We start from the raw sequence: 24,909 nt of genomic DNA, 5'->3' as shown, positions 1-24,909 counted from the left end.
ATGATGGATTTCCTAAATGCTTTCTCCCAACAGGCACATGTTGCTGCAGAACGACTTGGCTACCCAGTGCTTGTACGCTCAGCCTATGCATTGGGCGGGCTGGGCTCTGGATTTGCCAATGGACGGGAAGAGTTGATGGCACTGGTGAGCCAGGCCTTTTCCCACACCTCGCAGGTGCTGGTGGACAAGTCACTCAAGGGTTGGAAGGAGATTGAGTATGAGGTGGTGCGTGATGCCTATGACAACTGTGTCACGGTAAGCCAATTGGGTTAAAGAAGTAGAGGGAGGTTCATCACCAGAAGGGCACATTTAGGCTTGTTTTGGGTGCCAGAAAAAGAATGAGCAAAACTTTCTTACATTAAAATTAAGCAGACACATTTTTGATTGCAGATTGCTATTTGCTGCTGGGTGTCCAAGGTAGCTAGACACGTCTCAACCTCTTAACTTTGCCAACAAGCACATTGCAAATCGTATCTATGCAAGGAACTGATTTGGAGCAGAGAGAGAGAGAAAAAAACCCCTCTAACTGGAATAGTTAAAAACAAATATAAACTGTCTCAGTGAAAGGCAAAATTATAAGACCAAAAAACCATGATCATGACGAAGGATCCTTTAACCATAGTTAGTGAGGCAGGACACCCAACTTGGGATCTAAGAACTTGGAGGCATGGATTTGCAGGTTGTATCGCAGCAGTGATGATGGCCGCCTTCTCACCTAGCTGATCGTCTTGGTTCCCAATCCTGAACAGGTATGCAATATGGAGAATCTGGATCCGTTGGGCATCCACACTGGTGAATCTATAGTGGTGGCCCCCAGCCAGACGCTCAACGACAGGGAATACAGTCTCCTGCGCACTACAGCCATTAAAGTGGTTCGTCACCTGGGGATCATTGGAGAATGTAATGTTCAGTATGCCCTGAATCCTGAGTCTGAGCAGGTGAGATGCTCTTGGGTTGAGATCACAAATGTATGGGAACCTATGCCTGATCGTCCTTGTTGAGCAGTGTATGCTGACACTGTGAGCTTACTTGCAGTTGCTTAACAGCAGCTTTCTGCTGAATCAGATCAGGCCCACCTAATTCAGTATTGTCAGCACAGACTAGGATCGGCTTGCCAGAGTTTCAAGGCAATCTTTCCTAGCTCAACTCAACCTGGGACCTTCTGCATGTTAACCACATGCTCTGTCTTGAGTCATCATTCATTCCCAGGAAATATGGAAAGTTTCTCATTCTGCTTGCTATCCTGAAGGATAGTGGAAATATTGGCTGGGCTGTATCTGTCTCTTTCCTGTCCCACAGTACTACATCATAGAGGTGAATGCTCGGCTCTCGCGGAGTTCAGCTCTGGCAAGCAAGGCTACTGGCTACCCCTTGGCCTATGTTGCTGCTAAGCTGGCTTTGGGAATCCCGTTGCCTATCCTCAGGTAATGCCTGCATGCTCTGAGGTGCAGGGTGCATTGCTTTGCTAGAACTAGCTGGGGAGGGGTCTGCTTGCTCATTGCCCCATTGTGTCAACAGATTATTTGCTTAAATATTGTTTTGGCTTTTATGGAGCCAATCCCCTAAGTACTTTTAATTTTGCTTAAAACATGTGACTGATAAATTGTGTCTTAGCAACTGCTGCCACCTTGGATTCTTGCCATCTCTTATACAGTCTTTCTAAAGGGATGGCAACTATGCTGGTCATAGATTAAATAAGAGATACATGGCTCTCCATCTTAGCCTTCTCTTTCCCTTCACTTCAACCCAGGAACTCGGTCACTAATTCCACCACAGCCTGCTTTGAACCCAGCCTTGATTATTGTGTAGTCAAGATTCCACGCTGGGACCTCAGCAAGTTTCTGCGTGTGAGCACTAAGATTGGCAGTTCCATGAAGAGTGTGGGTGAGTGTTGAAAGCAAGAATATGGTGGAAAGTGCATACAGGAGTCAGGCTCCACCCTTGCAATCAAGTTTGATTTCCATTTGTGCTTTATATGGTCCAGGCCAGAGGTGGATTGCTGCCGGTTCGGGCCGGATCAGCCAAATCGATAGCAGCGGCGGGAGGCTCCACCCGAACGCTTCTGTGCATGCGCAGAAACGTCACACGCAGGAGCGCCCCCAAACCAGTAGTAAAAAATTTAGCAACCCACCTCTGGTCCAGAGAGCAGACTAGGTATTGGGATACCATGATTTGGGAGTTCCGTCAGTTGACAATCTTCTATTTTTCTGTTTCTTCCCTTTCTTATCCTTTGCCTGTGTCAGGGGTGTCAAATCTGATTTCATTGAGGGCAGCATCAGGGTTGTGTTTGACCTTGGGGGCGTGGCTAGGATGAGTGACCAACTTGGGTCAGTGGCGCCTGTAGTGGCCCGAGCACTCTGCCAGTGAAAATGGGCTCCTGAGCTCTTTTTTCGGCTGTGATGAGCTCCTGCAACCGTCTACCAGTGAAAATTCCATTTTTGTGGGCAGAATCACCATGGCCTGGTCCTTTGCTGTTTCCAGGGTGGCCCCACGAGCCAGATCTAAGCACCAGCAGACCGGATCCAGCCCCCAAACCTTGAGTTTGACACCCCTAGACTATGTAGTAATATATATCACTACATAGCTCTGTTCTTCCACTGCCAACTATAAATTAATGTTAATAATTATTTTCTATTTTTTTACATTTTTCAAAAATCCCAGAGCAGCTGACCTCCTTTTAAACATGTGTCAATATCACATGCATATCCAAAATAAACTTGATTTTTTTTTTAAACAACAACTTTCCTCCAGTTCAGCAAGCATGTCGTTTGATTACAAGTTTTTGTGCATCAATTCTTAAGCTTAGGATTAACATCACTGGTTTACATTAAACATAACTGGATATTTTGCTATCATTGTGCATTATGTGTTCAAATTACCATTAATATTCTTTAATTTGTAACAATCCTTATTTCCTTAAATTCATAATTATCTATCAAATAACAATGAGTCTTTAAAGTATCATAGTATTACCTATCTCTAAGGAGAAAAAGCGACAATTAGAACAAAGAATTCCCATTAATTTATAATATACATTCATATTTTCAATTGACCATAATGTCACCAAACATCCAGAGTTCCAAGAATAGTTTTCCATTATTAATTAATTAATTAATTAATTAATTAAGAAACTTGATTTTTGACACCACTTCTGACACTTTCCCTTTTTTGACACAAACAACATTTGAGGCTACAATGCAGACACAGTTGTGGGTGTCTCTAAAAACAAAAAGAGACAAGCCAATGCTTGAGTGGTCCCGGCATTCCCTGGGTTATGGTCTGTTCCTTCCTCATGCTTGAATCTTGTTTCTTTCTACCTGCTAATTTTATCTGCCTTTAAAAGGAGCCCTGCTTATTTATTTAGTCCAAAAATCTAAACTTAGTCATTTTCCCCTGGGTAAATTTACTGCTGTTCTTGTCGTCCTTTCAGGTGAGGTCATGGCCATTGGAAGGAGTTTTGAGGAGGCATTTCAGAAGGCCCTTCGCATGGTGGATGAGAATTGCGTGGGCTTTGATCCCACAATAAAACCAGTCTCTGACATGGTAGGCGTTCCTGCTGAGGTGATGAAACATGCTGAATTTCCAGTAGCTGCTGTCCCCAGTCCCATTGGACTAAGGCTCAGAGCTGTGCTGTCCACAATTTTCTGTTCCCTCCCCATCACTGCAGGAGCTGGAGACTCCCACCGACAAGCGGATCTTTGTGTTAGCGGCTGCACTGCGGGCCGGCTATTCCATTGAGCGTCTCTATGAGCTCACCAAGATTGATCGCTGGTTCCTGCACAAGATGAAAAACATAGCTGATCATGCACTGTGCCTGGAATCCTATCGCCAGGCAGAGTCAGGGTCCATGCCACCTCATGTCTTGAAGCTGGCCAAGCAGTTGGGCTTCTCAGATAAGCAGGTGGCTCAGGCTGTGCTCAGGTACAAGATCAAAGCATCAGTGTGTTTATTATTTCTCTAAACTGGCTTGGCTCCCTGACTGTTGTTGTTTTATATTATGTTACTAGCTGATAACCCACTGTTGCCCTGGTATTTATTTATGGGGGGAAATGTCCGGACCAAATGTAATTTTTAATGTTGGATTTCCCCACTTACCAAAGGGAGCCCCCTTGTGGAGTACTGTGAAGCCGTTACCATGGCAACTCCACTGCCCTGTACAATAGAAGTCATGGCAGTACAGCAGATGCCATTTTAAGGCACAACAGGCTGTGCCTTAACAGAACATACACCCCGAGGGGTGTTAGGGGTGTCTTACCACCACAGTATTTTTTTCCAGAGGGTAAGTCATCTGTGTATCAAGTTTAGTTGAAATCGCTCAAGAGTTCTGCTGCAATGTACACACACACACACACACACACACACACACACACAGACAGAGCCTTTTTTTAATATATAGACTGTATGAGTAAATAAAAAGTAGCCCAAAGGGTTCTAGCTCTAGGTGGTCCCAACCACTAGTCAAAAACTGGAAGCAAAGTAATACCATCTGTTTACTAAGATCAGGCTGTAGGGATGGAGACCATTAAAAGGGATGAGTTATGGGCGGGGGGGAACTGTAATGCTGACTGTGCCAAAGTGGACACCACAATTTTTGTCCTTTGGCAGCTTGTTTTCTGACAATATGCTGAGTCCAAGCTAAAATAAGGTAGTTAGTTTTGATTCAGCATGTTGTGAGAACCCAGCCATTGTTTTGCCTTGATTCACATAAATATGTGATCATGTTAAATCAGTGTAGCAGTTGTGTGTAAAAACTGAAGTTCAGTCTCTGTTTTAAATCAAAATCTCTGAAAACAGCTGTCAGTTGGAGCCAGTACCCTGACTCAGCATAAGACATTTTATTTTGTTATTTATATATATATATATATATATATATATATATATATATATATATATATATATATATATATATATATATATATATATGTGTGTGTGTGTGTGTGTGTGTGTGTGTGTGTGTGTGTGTGTGTGTTTTATTTGTGCTGATAGCATAATTGGGGCTTACCAGGGGTTGTAAAAATATACATACATACGTATGTATGTATGTATGTATGTATGTATGTATGTATGTATGTATATTTTTACAACCCCTGGTAAGCCCCAATTATGCTATCAGCACAAATAAAACACACACACACACACACACACACACACACACATATATATATAACAAAATAAAATGTCTTATGCTGAGTCAGGGTACTGGCTCCAACTGACAGCTGTTTTCAGCCAACTCTGGATGGCTTCCAGTCACAGACCAAAAAACACACAAAATTATGTGAAAACTATAAAACTAAACCAATTACAGGTAGACCTCAATTTAAAACAATTCATTTAGTGATCATTCAAAGTTACAACATGAGTGAAAAAAGTGACTTGACCATTTTTCACACTTATGACCATTGCAGCTTCCCCATGATCACATGATAAAAATCCAGACGCTTGGCAACTAATGCATATTGATGATGTTTGCAGTGTCCTGAGGTCATGTGATCCCTCTTTGCGACAATCTGACAAGCCAAGTCAATGGGGAAACTGGTTTCACTTAACAACCGTGTTGCTAATTCAACAACTGCAGTGATTCACTTAACAGCTCTGGCAAGAAAAATCGTAAAATGGGGCAAACTCATAAATCTTGGGCTCAATTGTGGTCACAAGTCGAGGACTACCTGTAAAACACTAAAACCTTAAAAACAAGAGCTTGTTTTGTTTCAGCACGGAATTGGCAGTGAGGAAGATGCGCAATGACCTGAAGATTTTACCAGTGGTGAAACAGATTGATACAGTGGCAGCAGAATGGCCAGCCCAGACTAACTATCTCTATCTCACCTACAATGGCACCGAGCATGATCTGGTTTTCCTTGAACCACACGTCATGGTCATCGGTTCTGGTGTCTACCGTATTGGCAGCAGTGTGGAATTTGACTGGTGTGCTGTTGGGTGCATCCAGGAGCTGCGTAAGGTGAATGCTTGCATACTACTTCTTCAAAGATATTTCCTAGCCATGTCAGGAATTTTCCTTGTTGGCCTTTGCTCACAGAGAGCTTTCAGTTTCTCCTTACGCCTTTCTCCTCTGCTGTTCACAATCACTGCCTCACTTGTCTCTGAATGGGTGATAGCAGTGGTGAAATTCATTTTTTTTTATTACCAGTTCTGTGGGCATGGCTTGGTGGGTGTGGCAGGGGAAGGATACTGCAAAATCTCCATTCCCGTCCCACTCTGAGGCCAGTCAGAGGTGGTATTTATCGGTTCTCCGAACTACTTAAAATTTCCGCTACCGGTTCTCCAGAACCTGTCAGAACCTGCTGGATTTCACCCCTGGGTGATAGGAAATCTGACAGTGGTACAAGAAGGACATGTGTTCTGGTACTGGAGTGTTTCATGCAATCAACATCCAAATGACTGCATAAAGTATCAGTTCCAGATAACTCTTCTGAAGTAGTGGCAGGTCACCGAATATACCTGCAGATTTTTTGGATTGCTAGTCACCTATTGAGTCCCAGAGCCATGAAGAGGCAAATGTTGCTATAGGTGTGAGTAACAGGAGTTATAATCTCCATGTGATTTTCTCCAACAGATGGGCTACAAAACCATTATGGTGAACTACAACCCTGAGACAGTAAGCACAGACTACGACATGTGTGACCGGCTCTATTTCGATGAAATGTCCTTTGAGGTGAGTCCTATAAGGTTGGGCTGGTGCTGCATTAAGATTTGGTTTTTAAAAGGGGAGGGCCCAAATTCTCAGCATGGGAACGATAATCGAAAGTATGTTTTCAGCTCTCTGTTTTGAAATAGAAGTCACGGCAGTGTCTGTACTAAACAATAGGGGAACTCTAGGATGAATTGGTCTCCTCTTGAAAGCATTGTTCTTCCCTCTTGAGTTTTAAGCTCTGTATATTTAAGAGATGTTCTAGGAATCTTAGTCTACGGCAGGCCTGTCAAACTGGTGGCTGGCAGGCTGGATGCATCGCGCACAGGCCACGCCCACCCTGACTCCACAAAGGCAAAAACCGTTGCGATACGGCACAATACATCACGTGATGCGATGAGTTTGACACCCGTGGTCTATGGGCTTTAATGCTGGTCATGAAAGATTCTTAAAATCACGTCTTAAATCACTGAATTCTGAGCCTGCTGTTTTGTGTGTGTGTGTGTGTGTACAGGGTAGAAATAAACTCATTTACTTCAGATATTATTCACATGGCCATTTCTTTCCTTGAGGATAGCACTTATGTCTCAGTTCCCACAAATGCTTCCTGGAGTGTACCAGCATTTTTCTTACATCTGTCCCCTTTTTAGACAATATTATCTCTTCAAGCAGTTTAAGACAACAGGAAGGGTCAGACTCTGCTCAGGGCCTCAAAACAATCAAGTTCAAGAAGGAAGAGGAGGATGGTCTTCAGGACAAGGAAGCAACAGTCTGCAATGCATTGACAATTAACTGCATTTCCTGAACGGCCGCTTTGTGTTGTTTTGAGTTTTGTCCTGAACAGGAATTTGGTTTTTTTTTTTAAAAAAAAAAAACAATATCCAGAATTATTGTGGCTACTGAATGAAACAATATATACTGAGCGTCAGCTGAAGCTCTGATAGCTCTTTGGCAGGGAGAGGCAAGGCAAGCTTTCCCTAACCATTCCTCCCCTTGTTATGGTCATCTTCCTGGGAAGCAGATACAGTCTTTTATTCTTGCAGGCCTGTGTTCTTTGGCCAATAAATAGAGTCAATGTGTATTGCCTTCAAAGTTATTTATAAGTTGCCACTTGGGACAACTTTCCTTTAGGCGGGATATAATAAAAGGAGAAACAAAGTTGGTGCCCATTTAAAGTCCATAGTGGAGTCCGAACCAGACAGTTTTTTTTTCCTTGACAGTAACTCCATGATTGCTACCACTGGACTGAGTTTGTGTCATTAGCTATGATTGATTAATTTAAATGGAGTGTAATTTACTTGGATGGTACAGTTGCAGCAAACAGACAGAATAAGGGAGGCAGCAGTTGTCTCTCTATATGGTTGCCACAAGAAAAAAGGTATCTGGAGCTGAAGCAAAGATATGTTAGGAGGTGGCAGAACCTGACCTCAGTTCTAGGAAGTATCATATGACCTCCTCTTTCTCCTACCCCTCTTCCCCATTCTCAATTTTGCTCTTCAGGTGGTGATGGATATTTATGAGCTGGAGAACCCTGAGGGTGTAATTCTGTCCATGGGGGGACAGCTTCCCAATAATATTGCCATGGCCTTACACCGCCAGCAGTGCCGGATCCTGGGCACTTCCCCTGAAGCCATTGACTCCGCTGAGAACCGCTTCAAGTTCTCCCGTCTTCTGGATACCATCAATATCAGCCAGCCCCTCTGGAAGGAGCTGTCAGACATGGAGGTGAATAGAAGGCGCTACAACTAAAGAGTGGGTGGGAGTAGGGAGGAATTCCCAAAGTGAGACCATCATCAGTTAAGTCTCTTTCCATTTAAACCATGCAAAGTCAGGAAGCTATAAAGCTGGCAAGTATATGAAGAAGTATAACAAATTGCCAGCGTCGCCCCTCTTTGGAAGTTTTATTTGTTCTTCTTTTTTTTCAATCCAATTTTTTATTCTTTGTACATATCAATGCATAAATTGTGTGTTATCTGAGTATCATACATTTCAGTACATATAAACATAATCTTATTACTCCTAGATACTACATTTCATTTCCATTATTTCATACTATTTACACATGCTTTTATTATCACCTTTCATTTCTAAACCTCCTTTCTGTCCTTTTGTATATCTTAACATATTAATATATAATTACTATTATTCCCCTCTATTTCCTATCCCTATTTCATCTAGAAAAGTCAGGGTGCTATAAAGCTGGTTTTGTCACGGCTACAGTAGTGGGATTCAAATAATTTAGCAACCGGTTCTCTGCCCTAATGACCAGCTGGGTAGGTGTGGCTCGGTGGTCATGTCACTGGGTAGGTGTGGCCAACTCAATGTCACTCACGTTGATGGGCGCTTCACCTTAGCTGTTGCAATGTAATAAGGGTTAACCCGAGAGGCAGTTTTTGTAAGCAGGGCAATAAAGATTAGGCTAGAAACAACACCAGAATGTTTCCTTCCTGCCTTCCTTACAGGATTAGCCCTGTAAAGTGGGAAAAAAACACAAAATGAGATATCTTCCAACAACCGGTTCTCCCGAATAGGTGCGAATTGGCTGAATCCCACCACTGGATGGCTAGTATATGAAGAATATAGCAAATTCCCAGCGTCACCTCCCCTCCTTTGGAAGTTTTATTTTTTTCTAATTGCTAATGTAATGAAGTGCATTTTAGAGTGAGAGGGGAAATTAAAGTCTGTCATTGGTGCTAACCTTTTTGCATGTTTTAGGGATGGGAGGATCTGGAAGGTTTGATGCTGGGAATTTCTGGTACAACCTGGGAAACTGGCAAAGGAAACAGTGGCCAAAGAGGGGACCGAAGGGCCATTGCTGCATTTATAGCCTTTGTAACCCTTTGATATCTCTCCTTTGCAGTCAGCCAAGCAGTTCTGCTGCAAGGTAGGATACCCATGCGTGGTGCGTCCTTCCTACGTGCTTAGCGGCGCAGCCATGAACGTGGCTTACACGGATAATGATCTGGAGAGGTTCCTCAGCAATGCTGTCGCTGTTTCCAAGGAGCAGCCTGTTGTCATCTCCAAGTTCATTCAAGAGGCCAAGGTGGGTAGGGCTGATGGGTGGGGTTTGTATGCCAAATAGTCATTTTGGAGAATGTGACAGGCTCAGCTGATCAAACTAAGCGCAGGACTGTTGAAGAAGTTGAAAGCAGTTCCCGTGATGCTCATCCTTTCAACCCAGGGACTTACTATTTGTGTGCTCAGGAAAATCACAAAGGGGGACGCCCTGCTTTCTTTGGCATTCAGGCAAAAGAAAATAGATAAAGGAGAAAGAAAGGGAAAAAGAGTTGTATTCATAGATTAAAGGGAATAGTAGTATGATTGGTATTGTTATGTAACTAATTAAGAAATAAAGAAATTATAGTACATTGTTAATTGTAGAAAAAATTGAAAGAAATGCTCCCTATGTCAAAACGTAACTAGAGGATATATATTGCTTATAGTAAAATAGAGCAATAGAGAAATATGAAATGATAACTTGGTGTAATTTTTGAAGAGGCAATTGAAGATATTGTTTATGTATTAAGAAAAAATTAGTATAAAAAATAGAAAGTAATGGAAGAAAATAATTTGGCTGAAAATGAAAACCAAGCTGTGATGTAAAATGGATTATGTAAATGAGAGGATGTAAAAGAAAAGGTCCCGTGAACACTTTGTTTCTATAATATATATAAAGTTGTATTAAAAAATAAAATAAAAAAACTTTGAAAAAAAATAGGAAGACAGGCACGAGAGGGGTGTTATTGACAAGTGTTGAGGCTCTTGCATTTGCCTCCTGACAGGAGATAGATGTCGATGCTGTGGCCTGTGATGGACAAGTGGTGGCCATTGCCATTTCCGAGCATGTGGAGAATGCTGGTGTACATTCAGGGGATGCCACATTAGTGACGCCACCACAAGACATTACACCCAAGACACTGGAGCGGATCAAGGCGATTGTGCACGCCATTGGGCAGGAACTGCAGGTCACAGGACCCTTCAACCTCCAACTCATTGCCAAGGTAATATAGGAAGGGGAAGTGAGAAGTCAGTGAGTCTAGCAGTCATGGATAGAATCCGGTTTCTCAGCTTTAGTGGGCACATAGGCTGCCTGTGTGTTTGACTTTCTGTTGTGACCTGTTGGCTGCCAGACCCTCCAGCAGCCAAATTAGAGGAGGAGAAGGCATGGGAGTCAGGATCAGCATCAAGGCAAACAGAGCTCAGAGGGGGAAGAGGGACTGGAACTCTCAAAGATAGAGAGAAAGGTGAGCCTGGGCTGTCCATCAGCCCTCAGATGGAGAGTCAACAGCCCCCAGGTCTGGGGGTAGCAGATTAGGAAGAGGAGGAACAGATGGATCCAGTGCTTGACACACGGCTACGCAGAACGCAGAGGAGAGGAGAGCAGTGGAAATCCGTGGGCCGATCCTTGGGAAGGAAAAGCCACCGCTGCTAGCGAAGCCCCACTCTAGCTCTGGGAATCAAAGGCAGGGGCAGAGATGGGTAGATGTGGCAGACAACTATTCATCTCCAGCCGGCTGGGCTTGTTAGCCTGCAGTGAGAGAGAAACTTTTTTGCCAAGGTTTGCTGATGCTCCTAATAAAGGAATCATTGATTTGACTTCAGAGGGTTTGTTGTTTGAGGAGCTGGGTCAGAGTACTTTCCTTTATTAATTGAACAATAACAGAGATCAATCGACTTTAATTAAGAGGTACTGTATATCTTGTAATGTTAAGATGAAATATGTGATGTAGATCAGAGTCTCTGATTGGCCTGATTTGGAGCTAACACCCTCTGTCTTGGCTGGTGCTCCATGAGCCATCCTGCCAACCTGCTTCTCTTTTCTGCAGCATGACCAGCTGAAGGTGATTGAATGCAATGTACGAGTATCTCGATCCTTTCCGTTTGTCTCCAAGACGTTGGGCGTTGACTTGGTAGCCTTGGCCACGCAAGTGATCATGGGAGAAGAGGTGGAGTCCGTTGGGCTCATGACAGGCACAGGCATTGTTGGTGTCAAGGTAAGCATCTGAATAGCTTAATAGAGGGAATCACATCCACACAGACAGTGAAGATTTGAGCCGTGATGTACCTTTTCTTCGTGGCACGACAAAACCGCGCTCGACTAAACCCGATTAGCCCGATTAAACCGCGTCGCTGACGTCATCAACAGAGCAACAACAGCGAGCGCGGAGAAAGAAGGGTGCTTTAAATAGCGCTTTGAAAGCAAGCCGATTCAACTTAAGGTAAGGGTTAGGTTTAGGGTTAGCTTTAGGGTTAGGTTAAGGGTTAGGGTTAGGGTTAGGGTTAGGGTTAGGTTTAGGGTTAGGTTAAGGGTTAGGTTTAGGGTTAGGGTTAGGTTTAGGATTAGGTTTAGGGGGGTTAGGTTTAGGTTTAGGGGTTAATTTTAGGTTTAGCGTTTACAGCGTGCTTCTGTCTCCGTGCTGTTGTCGCGCTGTTGATGACGTCAGCTACGCGGTTTCGTCGAGCGCGGTTTAGTCGAACGCAGTTTTGTGGTGGAACCCCTTTTCTTTGCTTCTTAGAACAGTCGCAGCTTGGATGACTTGGCTATCTAATTTTGTTGTCCTGTTTTCCTACTCAGGTGCCCCAGTTTTCATTCTCACGACTGGCAGGTGCTGATGTGGTGCTGGGGGTAGAGATGACCAGCACAGGTGAGGTGGCCTGCTTTGGGGAGAATCGTTGTGAGGCCTATCTGAAAGCTATGCTGAGTACTGGCTTCAAGATTCCCAAGAAGAACATCCTGCTGACCATTGGGAGTTACAAGGTCAGTTGGATGGAAAAGTTGATGACTTTGCCAGGAGGAAAAGCAGAACAGTCCTGTTGGTGTCGTCATTTCAAAGCCTTTTTTCAGATTAAACATTCCTAATTTTAAATGGCCCAATATCTATGCTTTTGTTGCAGTAGCAGAACAACTGGTAATGTTTCTTACAAAGTTTTCATTGTTCAAACCTTCTAGATTATTTTGAGGTTTGCTTTAAGGGTTTGTATGGAATGAAAGGGGGATGCGGTGGCTCAGTGGCTAAGACGCTGAACTTGTCGATCAGAAAGGTTGGCGGCTCGAATCCCTCGTGCCGCATAACGGAGTGAGCTCCTGTTACTTGTCCCAGCTTCTGCCAACCCAACAATTCGAAAGCACATAAAAAATGCAAGTAGAAAAATAGGGACCACCTTTGGTGGGAAGGTAGCAGAGTTCCATGTGCCTTCGACATTTAGTCATGCCGGCCACATGACCACGGAGAAGTCTTCAGACAGCTCTGGCTCTGGGGTGTTGAAATGGAGATGAGTACCGCCCCTAGAGTTGGGAACGACTAGCACATATGTGTGAGGGGAACCTTTACCATTACCTTCTATGGAATGAAAAATAATCCAAATATCCTTGTAATAAATGATGGTAAGATTGGATTTCAGGAACAGGATGAGAGAGAGCGGAGATTGCAGGAATGGAAGGAAGTCAATGGGAAGGATTGGGGAAGGTGGTTTATAGTAAGAGCGAACATGCTTATGATGTGTCTGAACAGATGTGCCTTGCCTCTTTATTTCACATCTCTTTTAGAACAAGAGTGAGTTGCTGTCCACAGTGCGTACCCTGGAAGGCTTGGGCTATAATCTCTATGCCAGTCTGGGCACTGCTGATTTTTATACAGAACATGGCATTAAGGTAGGTAAATGGATGGTCATGACACCCTATGGTATCTCCGCTACAAAGGCAGGTCAATTAGGTTAATCATTAGGCTAATAGCAATAGCACTTAGACTTATATACCGCTTCACAGTGCTTTACAGCCCTCTCTAAGCGGTTTACAGAATCAACATATTGCCCCCAACAATCTGGGTCCTCATTTTACTGACCTTGGAAGGAGGGAAGGCTAAGTCAACCTTGAGCTGGTGAGATAATAATTAATTAATTAATTAATTAATCTTTGAAACCAGAGTTGTCCTGAAGTTGGGTGACCTAGAAATGTGACAAATAAATACATTCCCAGAATGCTGGTTGGGGATTCTGGAAGTATGTTTATTTCTTTACAATATTTTAGACTGCCCCAGTTGTAAGACTCTGGGCAGCATACAGTAAGGGAAAGCAGATTAAACAAGCAAACAGGAATACCAAAATGGAACAAAACATGCATACCATGTGGAATGCCTACATCAAGCAGTTTGTTTAAGACCAAACACACATTGGAAGGAAAAGCAAGGAGAGAGGTTGCTACATGCACCTCACAGGGGAGCATATCCCATCCCATAGTATATAGGCTGTTCCAGAGAAGGCCTGTTGCCTCATGCAAGTTCCATGTATTTCCCAAGAAGGAGAAATTTTCAGTAGACCTTTTGTGATGTTCAGACTGGATGGGCAGAATTGACCTTGACAAGGTGATACTGATGTAAGCCAGTACAATCAGCCCCACTAGATAGACCAGATCAAGAAATCAACTCCACAAAAGGCTAAAATTACTTTAATTGAGATCGGCTAAAATAAAATAACAGAATTTTACAGGTCTATGCTTAATCTCCTCCTCCTTATAGTTTAATATATTGAGGGGTGGTTGAGCTGATTCCAAATGTTACATGAATGCTTTGGCCTTAAAAAATGCTTTAGCCCCCTTTGCGTAAGCATTTTTGCATATTCTTCCAGCCTAATTCATTTTTGTACTTCAGAGCCATCATTATATAACTTATGGAATGTGTGACTCAGAAAAGGTTCTGATGACTCCATCTCTATTTTGCTAATGTTTTGGGCTAATCTGCCAAGACCATGACTGGCATTCTTGGATTATCTTGAGTGTTTTGTATCCTGATGGCTGAAGGGCTTGCTGCTTCATTTCTGGCAGGTGATGGCGGTGGATTGGCATTTTGAAGAGGCAGATGGCAATGAAATGCCAGGCAAGGAGAACCAACAGCGCAGCATTTTGGATTATCTGGCTGAAAATCACTTTGATTTAGTGATCAATCTGTCGATGCGCAACTCTGGCGGGAGGAGGCTCTCTTCGTTTGTCACTAAGGGCTACCGAACCCGGCGGCTGGCCGTGGACTACTCCGTGCCCCTCATCATAGACATCAAGTGCACCAAGCTTTTTGTTGAGGTTAGTGAGGGGTGGCAATGACCAAATGAATTGGAGAGGGATTGGGCAGTGATGAAGAAGAACATGGGATCCAGCTTCAGGAGAATACACAGATTTCCAGTGTACCTTGTGGGTATATTGGATGGGAGTTGTGCTATGCTGTTCTGAGAGATTGAGTCCTTCTGTTCTTCTCTGTTTCTGTCCTCCATTAGGCTCTTGGGCAAATTGGAGGGCCCCCTCCGTTGAAGATGCATGTGGACTGTATGACCTCACAGAAACTCATCCGCTTGCCAGGTAGATCAAAGTTGGTGGTGTGGCCCGCCAACGGCCAGCAGAGATGGCAGCAGATTCAGACAGTGAGGAGGTTGGGGAGAATCATGGCCCAGTCTTGGAGTCTGGGGAAGGCTCTGATGAGGGCTCTGTGTTGGAGGCAGAGAGAGGACCAGGGCCGTATGCCAGCTATCAGCTGCCTTCAGAGTCAGACATCAGTGAGGAAGATGAACAGCTGGAGCCTGTTCCTAGTGTGCGCATGCGCAGAGTTGCCAGACAAAGGGAACAACTAAAGAATAGGGGTTGACTTGGGAGTAAGGCCACAGGTGGACAATGAATGGCCCCTCTCAGAGGAAATAAAAGAGGAACGAAAGGGGAGTGGAGTTTGCAGGAGGCAACTAGTTCATTAATTGGTTAGTGACTCTCCGAGAGTCCTTGCCAAGTACTGCATATATTGGCATGTCAACTCTCCAAGCCAGATAAGGTCTGTGACTGTAAATCCTCCTTCGAAAGACTTTGCCGGCTGTGAATGAGCAAAATGTACTGTAAATTAATTAAAGGGTTTTTTGACGGGACAAGAAGTTTGCTTCATGCTCTTGAGAAGCCTAGATTGGAGCACTTGCATAAGGGGAAGATTTAACTAGGGAAAATAATGCACTTGGCTGGTCTTTTCCTTTTTAGAAAGGCTCACTTATTGAATCTGCGAGGTAGGATTTGTTTTTTTTGCCAGCCCCTGAGAACACCGAGTGGAGAGCAAGGCTATTACAAAAAAGATTCCTGAGTCTAAGGAGAGGGGATATATGACAAAATAGCTATGAGCTATTTAATATGCAATAAATATTGCAATAAATTGCAATAAATATTATTGTGCTGTGATGAGACTATAAGAGATTCTATCAACATCAAGGTTAACAACCTAGTTAAACCATGTAAAGTTGGGCATCTGTGATTTATAACTGAGTCCAGGTCCAGAGCTTGATAGACAGGAAAGATGAACTTGCTACAATCTATTTATGATCACAATTGAATCTGGAATTTTGATGATAAGTCATTGCTATCACAAGTCAAAACACCATGTGAAAAGAGACTCATTTTTAAAGCAGTTTTTACCACGGTTGTAAAGTAAGTCACCATGGCCACCAATAAAGGAGAATATTTGTAGCTCAAGGTTGAAATGATGGATCCTTGGTGCTCTCTGAGTTTGCTTGTTTATCTTGGCACCTTAACCACTAGACCAGACTGGCTCTCCCAATCCTTGAGGGCTGCAGAGTATTCCTTGTTTGGTCCTTAGGGCACAATATTCAATTTTGACTTCAGGCTGGTTACATCTACACTGTGGACATGAGATACAGAAACTTCCCATGAACTTCAGCTTTCACACTGTGTATGTAGAGATGAACAAGTAGCAGACCTATACATGCATTTTCATGGAGTGAGCCTTAATGAAAGTGACACCTCTGGGTTCACATTTATAGTGTTCTGCAGTAAATACCTGGGTTTGTACAATGGACTAGATTTGTCTAAAATGAGATGGACTGTTTTTTAATTCAGTATACTACTGTAACCCAGAGTATTGCATGTTAAACTGTAACATGGTTTATTATTATTTGCCTGTGAACATAGCTATTGTGCTCTAAAACGCACACATTGTGTAAAGGAGTTTATTCTCAGACTTGCCATCTTCTGTTAAAGGAGATCTGAAATAGACTTACCTTTCATCTGCATAGTTTCCTATGAGCATAATATCACTCCCTTTTTATGACCCCATAATTCCCTTAATTCGGAGTAGAGTTGGGGCAACTGGATGGAGCTCCACGTTTACTGGCTGGATGCCCGTCCTGATGCCACATTATTCTGACCTAGGTTTCCCTAAAAGCAAGAAACAGTTTCCTGGTCCCAACAAAACCCCTTTTATTAAACGAATGTGAATTCCTCTCATTCACATTCAGCAAAGGCCTGGTAAACAGTTTTTCAAAGGTGAATTTATGGCCACGACCTTTTCTAGCTTGGAAAGCTGCCATGTAAATATTTTCCAAACACAGTGCTGTGCAAGGAAATACTTGGCACAGAGTCTTTGAGATTCACGGACAGATCTTCACACTCCCGAAATGAACTAATGAACGAATTCTTTCCTGCAAAAGCCCACTCCCCTTTTGCTCCTCTTTTATTTCCTAAGGGAGTGGCCATTCACTGTCCACCTGTGGCTTTACTGCCAAGTCGAACCTGATTTCTTAGCTGTTCTTTTCTTCTGGCAGGTCTGCGCATGCGCACATTGGGAACAGGCTCCAGCTGTTCCTCTGCTTCACTGCTGTCTAGCTCCAAAGGCAGCTGAGAACTGCCAGACAGCCTTGGCCCCATCTCTACCTCCAATGCAGAGCCATCTTCCGAGCCTTCGCCAGCCTCCAGGACTGGCTCATGTTCCTCCCCAGATTCCTCACTGTCCAACTCTGCTGCCAGCTCTGCTGGCTGGCCACATGGAGTTTGCAGCTATGAACATAATACCACTGTGATATCAAAAACAAGGATAGTCCTTTTCCTCCACTGATTTCTCCTCTTCCTCTTACTTCAGGTCTAATAGATATCCATGTGCACTTGAGAGAACCAGGAGCCACCCATAAAGAAGACTTCAAATCTGGCACAGCTGCTGCTCTAGCTGGCGGCATCACGATGGTTTGTGCCATGCCAAACACTTCACCTGCTATCACTGATACCAGTTCTTTTGCCCTAGTGCAGAAGGTAAGGGCTGCCCAGATTATGACTAAGTGGGGCAAGGGAAGGATAGAACTTTTCGATAGCGGTATCCAGACTAGCAAAAGATTTCTGAAGAAACTGGCCCTTTATTACTGGTCTTTTGAATTAGGAAAGATTGTTCAGTGTGGACATTGCTGCTACGTCTGATGTTCTTTTTGTTAAATTAGTGGAATATTACCAATTCAATTTGTAATCAAATGTAAAGACAATACCAGTCAAGAAAATAATTTCATTGCTACAAGTGGAATTAATTATTAAAATCATGTTGCCTACAACATCTAGAAGAAAGTTGTCTTTACCATGATATAGGAAACTTCACCTGTAGTCATGTTCAAACTAACCAAACTTCAAGATGGAAATATTTAATGCATTTTTCAGCAAGCCTTTCAAATTATGGTCTGGCCATTGCTTGGACAAATGCTTTGTTGTTGTTATGTGTTTTGTTATGTATGTATTTATTGAATGCTCTTCTGGTCAAGATGAAGATATTCTGAGTCTAGCAATTCTCAGCTTGGTGTATGATAAGAGCAGCTAAGGCAACTATTAAAAAGGAGAGTAAACTTGTCACACCTTTTGAGACTGACTTTTTCCTTTTCCATCCTTGCCCACCTCTAGTTAGCTGAGGCTGGAGCCCGCTGTGATTTTGCACTGTACGTTGGAGCTTCATCCGACAATGCTGGCTCCCTGGGGCCAGTTGCTGGAGCTGCTGCTGGTCTAAAGATGTACCTGAATGACACTTTCTCTGACCTTAAGATGGACAATGTTTCTCTCTGGATGGAGGTGGGTTTTATTTTGTTCTATCTCTGGTGCTTTGTTTCTTTAGCAAGAAAGGGAAAATTGTGTTGATGTGGAAGATTTTATTCTCTTCCCTTAACTGGATCCCTGAAATAGAATTTCTACCATCCCATCTGCCAATATTTCAATAATTTAATGGGTAGGCTATTAGAGGGCATTCAAGCAATCTCTGGCCTATATTAGTGCATATTTACCTGCTGTATTCAAATCTTTCTTTGATCTTTCCAAACCACTCCAGCACTTTGAAAAGTGGCCCAAGCACCTTCCAATTGTAGCACACGCCGAGAAACAGACAGTGGCAGCCATTTTGATGGTGGCACAGCTATACCAGCGTCCTGTCCACATCTGTCATGTGGCCCGCAAGGAAGAGGTAAGTAATTTTTGCGAAAAAGCTTAAAGGATAAGAGTGTATGTTCAGGGAAGAGCCATGAACAGAAAACAAGGAAATGCCTTCAAGATTTTTCTTCTTCCAACCAAATAGAGTATAATCTCTGGTATGACTAGAGAGCAAATGACTTGCAAAACTTCCTGCATGTTTATTAAAATCCTTGATATGAATCTGGATGAAAATTCCAGGGGTAACATTTCATCTCTTCACAGATCCTGATCATCAAAGCCGCAAAGCAGAAGGGCATTGAGGTGACCTGTGAGGTGGCTCCCCATCACCTCTTTCTCTGCCAGGAAGATCTGAGGCGTATTGGGGAAGGCCGGGGCCAGGTGCGCCCCATGTTGGGCACTCGTGAGGACATGGAGGCCCTTTGGGACAACCTGGACACCATTGACTGCTTTGCTACAGACCATGGTAAATGTAACTTCAGTTTAGATTGCTGGAAAGCTTCACCATCAGGACATGCCCAAAAATGGTTTCAACAGTTGATAGCTCCATCCCCTTATTTCTGAGAGTTTAGAAGAATGTGTGAGCCTAGAAGCAGGGAAAGCAAGCCTGTCTGTTATACCCAGTTGACACAGCTGCTGTGTGAAACCTTTTCCTTTTGCCATATCTTTCCTTTTCTCCTTCCAGCTCCACACACATTGGAGGAGAAGCTTGGAAAGGAACCTCCCCCTGGCTTTCCAGGCCTGGAGACCATGCTGCCTCTGTTGCTTACAGCAGTTTCTGAAGGGCGCCTGACCGTGGAAGACATTGTCAAGCGCCTCTATGATAATCCTCGGCGCATATTTGGACTGCCTGTGCAGGAAGACACATACATTGAGGTGGGCTGCTGTTGCAGGAGAATGGTCTTAGGGAAGAATCTAAGAGCCCTTTCCAAACTTAAGGCATCTTTGCCTTAGCTCTGTTTTGTCAGAAAAAAACTATTGTTAGAAAGCTGTCTTTGGCTACACAGCCATGACTGCCTGCTCAATGGCATGGACCTCTCACCATCAGTACCAGCAGCTGTTCTTTCTAAGTTGTTATATCTTCTGGCAGGTGGATCTGGAGCAGGAGTGGCTGGTGCCAACCCATACAGCTTTCAGCAAATCCCAGTGGACTCCTTTTGAAGGGATGCGAGTAAAAGGGACTGTACGCCGTGTTATTCTCCGTGGAGAAGTGGCTTATATTGACGGACAGGTAAAATACAAAGCAGCTGAGGAAGGGATGTAGAAAAAAAAAATATTTCCTTTGTCTGACTAAAGGAATCCTCTGTGGCCCTTTTGGCTACCTCCTCTTTTTGATGGCAGTTTTGATGCCAGAGGGTTTAGGACTGATGTGAGCATCGCCTGGTGCACCAGTTGCGCCCCTACCTGAACCGGGAGGCTCTCACAACAGTCACTCGTGCCCTTGTGACCTCTAGGCTGGAGTACTGCAATGTGCTCTACATGGGGCTGCCCTTGAGGAGTATTCGGCGACTTCAGCTAGTCCAGAATGCAGCCGCGCGAGCGATTGTGGGTGCACCTCGCTTCACCCACGTAACACCTATCCTCCGCGAGCTGCGCTGGCTACCTGTCGATCTCCGGATACGCTTCAAGGTGCTACTTGCCACCTATAAAGCCCTACATGGTAGTGGATCTGGGTACTTGAGAGACCGCCTACTGCCGATCACCTCCACACGATCCATTAGATCTCATCGTTTAGGCCTCCTCCGAGTTCCATCCGCTGGCTAATGCCGACTGGCCACCATGCGGAGGAGAGCCTTCTCGGTGGTAGCCCCGACCCAATGGAACGATCTCCCCGTGGAGCTTCGTACCCTCACCACCCTCCAGACCTTCCGCACAGCCCTTAGAATCTGGCTATCCCATCAGGCCTGGGGCTAAAGATTGTAACCCGCCCGAATGGTATGAATGTTGCGTTTTAATCATGTACTGTCTTATATGTAAAAGTCTGTTTTCCCCCCCTTCCTTTGGATTGTGAGCCGCCCTGAGTCCCCCCAGGGAAAAGGGCGGCATACAAATAAACAATCTAATCTAATCTAATCTTGTGTTGTATAGGTTCTCGTATCCCCAGGTTACGGGCAGGATGTGCGAAAGTGGCCATGCTCAGTACCTCTCCCAGCACCGGCCAAAGAGGTCCTGAAGGTAGGTACTGGACCTCAACTAAGAAGGCACAAAGGAGGAGGATGCTTGGGAATAGATGGATAAATAGATAAAGGTGGGAAATTTAGGAGATGCTGTTAGTGAAAAGGGAAACTATTCCCTAAGGTTTTGTTGCTCAGTTCCTCTCATCTTGCAGACACCCGAGCGTCCTCATACCACTGTGCAAACAGAGATCTTTCGTGGTCGGGCATCCAGTCCTCGGCGAGCTCCTCCAGTGGGAGAGGCACGATTCTATTTGGCCCCCCGCATCCATCGTGCTTCAGATCCTGGGCTGCCAGGTGATGGATGAAAGGGTACCTGGAATGGATTCCTTCCTGGGGCAGGTGTTAAGGGAGGGAGGGCTGGAGCCATGGCAAGCTGTCTCTGTTAGTCCATAATTCTTGTCCCCTTCCTTTGACTAGCTGATGATCTCAGAGAAAGAGCTATCAAAAAAGCACCTGAGCCAGGTGAGTTCTTCTTTCCCCCAAATTCAGACTGTTGCTATACACTCTCTGTGTGGGTTTTTTTTAAAATCAGTTTTTTAAATTCTAAGTAGCCTTGTGGAAAGAGCTTCTTGTTTAAATTCAGTTATGGCCATGTAGATTTCAGTCTTTTACAGCCTTTCTCCATGGGCCAAGTTTGTTGAAGGAGAAATGAGGAGGGGGGAAATTTGTTGCTATAGATAACAAGACCAGAAAGGGATTCCGCTTTGGATTTTATATCAGATGGGACTCTTTGAGGCAGGGAGGCCAAGGTATTAAGGGCCATTGGCATTGATATTTTTTAATGTTGATTATAACATAGCAAGGTATGTTTTATCCCTGCAACATTGCATATCAACTAATGAGAGACAAACTAGTTCAAAACCATTACTAGAAATCTTCTATAAACTTGGAACAATGTTTTTAATCCTGGCCTGGTTAAAACAACATTATTCCTCTTTATATGAAGCCAATCCATTAAAAATATCCCACTGTCTGCTATCTCATTTGACAAAGATAGTTTAGCCACCATGATCAAATCTCAAAATCGACATTTTAATTTTCAAATTAAATTTTCAGGCTTGACTATTTCTTATACTTTGCTTGTGGCATCAGTTAACTTAATCTGAACCTAATCTGAATATAGGCAAAGCACCATTTGGTTTGCCTTTTTAAAAGTTCAGGTTCTAAATAGTTGTTTTGCTGGTGTTTGTCCTGTTACTGAAAAATTCCCTCCAAATTTCCTCTCCCTTTTTTTTGGCTGGAGACCTGTCCCCTCTAGGGTTTGGGCAAACAGTCTTTTCTATCCTAGTTACTCTAATACCATATTTTTCGGATTATAAGATATTGGAGTATAAGACGTACCAAGATTTTGAAAAGGCAAATTTAAAAAAAAGTTTTTGCACTCTGCAGACTTCCCAAAAACAGACAAAACATTTTTTGTCAAAAAAGGGTATGCATAGCCTTTAGGAGGCTTATAGAGTGCTCCTGGGGCTAAGGACAAAATTGAGCAAAAAACGGCCCATGTTTCACTCATTTCTGCCCTCCCCAGCCCCCAGAAGCACTCTATAAGCCTCCTAAGGGCTATGAAAGCCCATTTTGGTGAAGGGGGACGGGGTTTTGGGAGGCAAAAAATGCTGCATTCAGTGTATAAGATGCACCCAGATTTTCAGCCTCTTTTTTGAGGGAGAAAAGTGTGTCTTATACTCTGAAAAATACAGTAAATGATAAGAGCTTAGAATGAAGGCTTGTAAGATTACAAAAGGAAAGAATTAGAGGAACAACCCCAACAGTAGAGCAGGATAAGAAAAAGGCAAAAGAGAGACAGAGACACATCTTCTTTTGCATCTTCTGCTTGAAGTGATGATTTTTTCCCCTCCTTTATTCCTTCAGACTTGTCCATGGTCCAGGATGGCCCATTATACCTTGCTGGCCCATTACCCAAACAGGCATCTCTTCAGAGTTTGCCACATCCTCAAACCTCACCATTACTCCATCCTCTTGTGGGGCAACATATACTGTCAGTCAAGCAGTTCACAAAGGGACAGGTATTTTCATGCTAGCTTTTTCTCCTCCTACATTCTGTGTCTGTGGGCATGGAATTCCTGTTCTCAAATTCCTGATCCGCTTCTCCACAACGTGCTCCTGTTTTTCGTACAGATGTCTCACTTGTTTAACATCGCACACAATCTGCGCATGTTGGTGCAAAAAGAGCGCAGTCTTGACATCCTCAAGGTGAGGAAAAAATTGAATTGGGACAATGGGAATGAGATTTGGGGAGGGTGGGGAAACCAGCAGTACTAAACCAGAGCTACTTTTGCACAGGGGAAGGTGATGGCCTCCATGTTTTACGAGGCAAGCACGCGTACCAGCAGCTCCTTTTCTGCAGCCATGTACCGTCTGGGTGGCTCTGTGCTCCCCTTTTCCGAGGCCACCTCATCCTGCCAAAAGGGAGAATCTCTGGCAGACTCGGTCCAGACCATGACCTGCTATGCTGATGTCGTTGTTCTGAGGCATCCCCAGCCAGGTGCAGTGGAGGTAAAGATGGGCAAGGGAGTAAAGAAGAGGTTGCATGATGAAGGAGTGATGGTGGGTTATGTTCACAGTATGATACAAGTTCAGAGAAACTAGCAATCCTGTCTCCCCTTCCCTTTCTCACCTGGGTTTTTTTTCCCCCTTCATGATAGAGGTCTGTCAGCCTCTTTGATGCTTGCTTGCTGTATTGGCTGCCATAGTAACGGGAAGGGGAAGATTGGCTTTTAGGAGGGGAAGTGTGCTAGAGAGAAATGGCCTGTGTGAACGAAAAGGGAGGATTGCTGCAGATGAATGGACTTGTTTATACCCAGTCAAGGTTGTTAGGTAAACTCCCTGTTGGGAGAGCGAGTGCGTTCAGAGAAGCATTGTGAGAGTTGTGTTGGAGAACACACAAACCAGCATACAGAGACATTGCAGTTTAAATAGGCTTTTACTTTTGTGGAAATAGAGGTATCAGAGTCCATCAAACAGTCCAAGTCATACACGGATAAGACAGTCAGTCATCAATGTCTTTCAGTTAAGGGATAATCCAAATAACATAGTCCAGTATCATACAAACAGTCTGGTACTCAAAGTTTGCTAGCAGTTGCAAAACTTACAATAGCTCACGGCACTTTCTAACAGCCAGCTTCCAAAACACTCAGATCAGATCAGCCCAGCATCTAACAAACACAGAGCTAACAGTCGTTCTGGCTCCCTCTTGTGGCCGATTGAGGAAACAGCACCCAATCACATTTACAGCATGATTTAAAGAAACAGGTATAGCATTGTTACATGATTTATATATTGCCAACCCAACCGTTAGATTATATTCCTAACAAAGGTCAACCATCCCGGAATACCAGATGGGCGAAAATATACATGACACCATATGTGTTAGGGATTGGACATTCAGCCTGAGTCCTTGGGGGGAGGGATTTGGGGATACTTTCGATATGTAACCTTTGCGCCTTTTGCTTCAGATCTTGCTTTTGTTTCATTTCCTTCATTTCAAACTCAGTAAAAGTACCTCTTCTCTACAAACATGGAGTTGGAGGTTTTCTTTCTTGGGCTTTAAACGGAAGTACGCCTGACAAGATGCCTCAAAAACTGTAGAAAATGTTCTTTTTCTTACTTCTCTGGATTGCTTGATCTTACTTTCTGGCTTCCAATAAATCATCTGATCTGTGAGCTGCAGGGATCTATTTCTCTGTTTCTTTGCACTGTGCTAAATATAAATATAGATTTTCCTCTGATACAAGTCGTATAGTCATTAGGAAAACATGGTTGTGCCAACTGCATCAATTATTTGGTCTCAATGGACTATGGTCTCACCCAAATCATTAAATTTTATGATATTGGCAAAGAAAGAAGCTTGACCTGCTGAATGT

General features: G+C 43.7%; 1 protein-coding gene across 2 annotated transcripts in view; it reads left to right on the top strand.

The window, feature by feature from the left end:
* The window catches only part of CAD (carbamoyl-phosphate synthetase 2, aspartate transcarbamylase, and dihydroorotase), a 45,100-nt gene that overhangs the window by 16,765 nt on the left and 3,426 nt on the right, over positions 1-24,909 (top strand). For both annotated transcript variants that reach the window (XR_015696890.1, XM_087717375.1), the window contains exons 12-39: positions 34-255; positions 750-938; positions 1,300-1,424; positions 1,751-1,884; positions 3,431-3,543; positions 3,668-3,921; positions 5,713-5,959; positions 6,575-6,673; positions 8,150-8,374; positions 9,510-9,692; positions 10,432-10,650; positions 11,476-11,643; positions 12,225-12,407; positions 13,197-13,301; positions 14,469-14,720; positions 14,912-14,993; positions 17,539-17,705; positions 18,336-18,500; positions 18,754-18,885; positions 19,116-19,317; positions 19,537-19,727; positions 19,942-20,082; positions 20,940-21,026; positions 21,181-21,322; positions 21,446-21,490; positions 22,898-23,052; positions 23,165-23,239; positions 23,330-23,542. Coding sequence is in view for 1 of the 2 variants with exons in the window: in XM_087717375.1 (XP_087573501.1) it covers positions 34-255; positions 750-938; positions 1,300-1,424; positions 1,751-1,884; positions 3,431-3,543; positions 3,668-3,921; positions 5,713-5,959; positions 6,575-6,673; positions 8,150-8,374; positions 9,510-9,692; positions 10,432-10,650; positions 11,476-11,643; positions 12,225-12,407; positions 13,197-13,301; positions 14,469-14,720; positions 14,912-14,993; positions 17,539-17,705; positions 18,336-18,500; positions 18,754-18,885; positions 19,116-19,317; positions 19,537-19,727; positions 19,942-20,082; positions 20,940-21,026; positions 21,181-21,322; positions 21,446-21,490; positions 22,898-23,052; positions 23,165-23,239; positions 23,330-23,542 (4,515 nt within the window). In the remaining variant the exon portion in view is untranslated. The remainder of the gene's footprint in view (positions 1-33; positions 256-749; positions 939-1,299; positions 1,425-1,750; positions 1,885-3,430; positions 3,544-3,667; positions 3,922-5,712; positions 5,960-6,574; positions 6,674-8,149; positions 8,375-9,509; positions 9,693-10,431; positions 10,651-11,475; positions 11,644-12,224; positions 12,408-13,196; positions 13,302-14,468; positions 14,721-14,911; positions 14,994-17,538; positions 17,706-18,335; positions 18,501-18,753; positions 18,886-19,115; positions 19,318-19,536; positions 19,728-19,941; positions 20,083-20,939; positions 21,027-21,180; positions 21,323-21,445; positions 21,491-22,897; positions 23,053-23,164; positions 23,240-23,329; positions 23,543-24,909) is intronic.

The sequence above is a fragment of the Thamnophis sirtalis genome, unplaced genomic scaffold (assembly GCF_051295495.1).
Source record: "Thamnophis sirtalis isolate CommonGarterSnake01/CBP01778 unplaced genomic scaffold, rThaSir2_p1.2 scaffold_6, whole genome shotgun sequence".
NCBI classification, from domain to species: Eukaryota; Metazoa; Chordata; class Lepidosauria; order Squamata; family Natricidae; genus Thamnophis; species Thamnophis sirtalis.
Note: the sequence above shows the minus strand (reverse complement) of the source record. Positions and strands in the feature narration are given on the sequence as shown.